This window comes from Dipteris shenzhenensis, chromosome 15, assembly GCF_047967505.1.
Source record: "Dipteris shenzhenensis isolate YYH24624 ecotype China chromosome 15, Dip_SZ_1.0, whole genome shotgun sequence".
Lineage (NCBI taxonomy): Eukaryota > Viridiplantae > Streptophyta > Polypodiopsida > Gleicheniales > Dipteridaceae > Dipteris > Dipteris shenzhenensis.
The window spans coordinates 21,762,285-21,764,160 of NC_141610.1; the positions used below are offsets into that span (position 1 = coordinate 21,762,285).

The window sequence follows — 1,876 nt, forward strand, 5'->3', positions numbered from 1 at the left end:
GAGCGCTGCTTTAGAGAGCCTGCGGATGATGCCCAAAGCTTCCAAAGGCGCGGGCAGCTAGCTGGAAAGGGAAACTATTTCGAGCAAAATCCAGCTAATGGAGAATTAAGCGAGGGAAGGCGGAAGAAGGCAGCCTAGATCTGCAAATGCAACAAGGGGGAGGAGGGAGAAGGGAACGATGGAGGAGACAGAAACCATGGGCTCCGTCTAGTCGATCAAGCTGAATCCCATGTCCTCGTCACTTTCTTCCTTTGGCTCTTCCAGCAAAGGGAGAGAAACAGCAATAGCACAATAAGGAAGTCTCCGTAAAGAAAGAGACTATAACTCAGACAAAAATACAGGTCGACCAGGCTTTACCTTTTTCTCTTCAACGGGAGGAGGCGGTGCAGCAGCCGCAGCACCAGAAGGAGCAGCACCTCCGCCGACAGCAACAGCAGCTCCGCCACCACCTGCGATCAAGAAAGTAAGGGACCAAATCCCTAGCTCTGAAGCAAATGTCCTTCGCGTAAGGCATGACCAACGATATACTCACCGGAACCGACGTTGGTGATGAGGTCTTCAACACTGTGCTTCTCGAGGAGCTTGGCGAACAAACCAGGCCAGTAGGATTCAATCTGGACGCCGGCGGCCTTGACGAGGGTGGCAATTTTCTCAGCCTGGGAGGGGGGAAAGGAGTGAGAACCGATTGAAATGCAGCAAAAAAGATGATACTAGGAGAGAAGTGAGGCAAACCGTCGTCAAAGGTGAGAAGTGAGAAAGCCGGTAGTGCATGTCGTCGGCCATTGTGTTCGAGATCCCCAGTGAACACAGAAAGTCACGCAAAACTCATAATTAACTTGAGATGCTTGCCTTCGTGTTTTCCTCTACAGGATACTGCTTTCTTCCAGCATCATGCTTTAGCACGACCGATTCTCTATCGACTTTTGTACTCGGACTGTTTTTTATTTCATGGCAGTCCTTTATACTATCTTTCATAGGGCTTAGCTCTTCTGAACGAGATCTTGAGTGTCTCAATTGCTCGTTAGTTTCTTGCTCGTTTTTCCATTTAAGCAACACTCCTTATCGTTCTTATCCGTCTCCTTCCACCGAAGTCTATCTAAGGTCTCCGTTAGAGACGGGTCATGGTACTCGTCTTAATAACAACGGAAGTTTACAAGAAACGGAAGTAAAACCGAATATGCATCCAAACTGATCAAGACTAATGTAATAACGGCGATCGTGTATACTATGTAAGTAGCTAATAACAATGGGAGTGAGGTTTGACGCTTCAACCTTTGGTGCACTGGTAGTCACGGTGGTTCCTTCTTCGACAGTGAGGTTTGTCGCTTGTTCGCTTAGAAGCTTTGGTGCACTGGTACTCGCTTAAAACCGTCGTCAAAAAAGATGGATGTGAGGCAAACCGTCGTCGAAGAGGATGAGAGAAGCGTAGGTGCAGGCGAGCTCGCTGATCGACATGGCGAAGGCTGTGTGAGTGCCAAGCTTTGCAAGGGAAGGTGGAAGAAGGCAGCCTAGATCTACAAATGCAACAAGGGGGAGGAGGGAGAAGGGAACGATGGAGGAGACAGAGCTTCACTGAGAACACTAGTGAACACTAGTTTCGCTGGCGAAACTAGTGAACACTAGTCTAGTTTCGCCAGCGAAACTAGTGTTCACTAGTTTCGCTGGCGAAACTAGTTCGCCACTATTTTCAGTGGTGAACTAGTTTCGCCAGCGAAACTAGTGAACACTAGTTTCGCTGGCGAAACTAGAGTCGTCATCGTCCAGGCTTAGAACTGAGGCGATTCCTCCACTTTACCGTGCGAAATTCTAAACATATGAACGGATCATCATCTAGGCTACAACGCAGGTGATTCCCTAGCGATCCGGCAAAACTTCT

At 48.6% G+C, this 1,876-nt stretch overlaps 1 protein-coding gene across 1 annotated transcript; it reads right to left on the reverse strand.

Annotated features, from left to right (window-relative positions):
• Positions 1-207: 207 nt before the first annotated feature.
• Positions 208-1,455, reverse strand: LOC147893535 (large ribosomal subunit protein P1w-like). Its single transcript, XM_087386425.1, has 4 exons — positions 1,396-1,455; positions 533-665; positions 348-449; positions 208-257 (listed from the first exon to the last, which is right to left on the reverse strand). The coding sequence occupies exons 1-4, from the start codon at positions 1,453-1,455 to the stop codon at positions 208-210; spliced, it is 345 nt and encodes a 114-aa protein (XP_087242551.1).
• Positions 1,456-1,876: the final 421 nt, after the last annotated feature.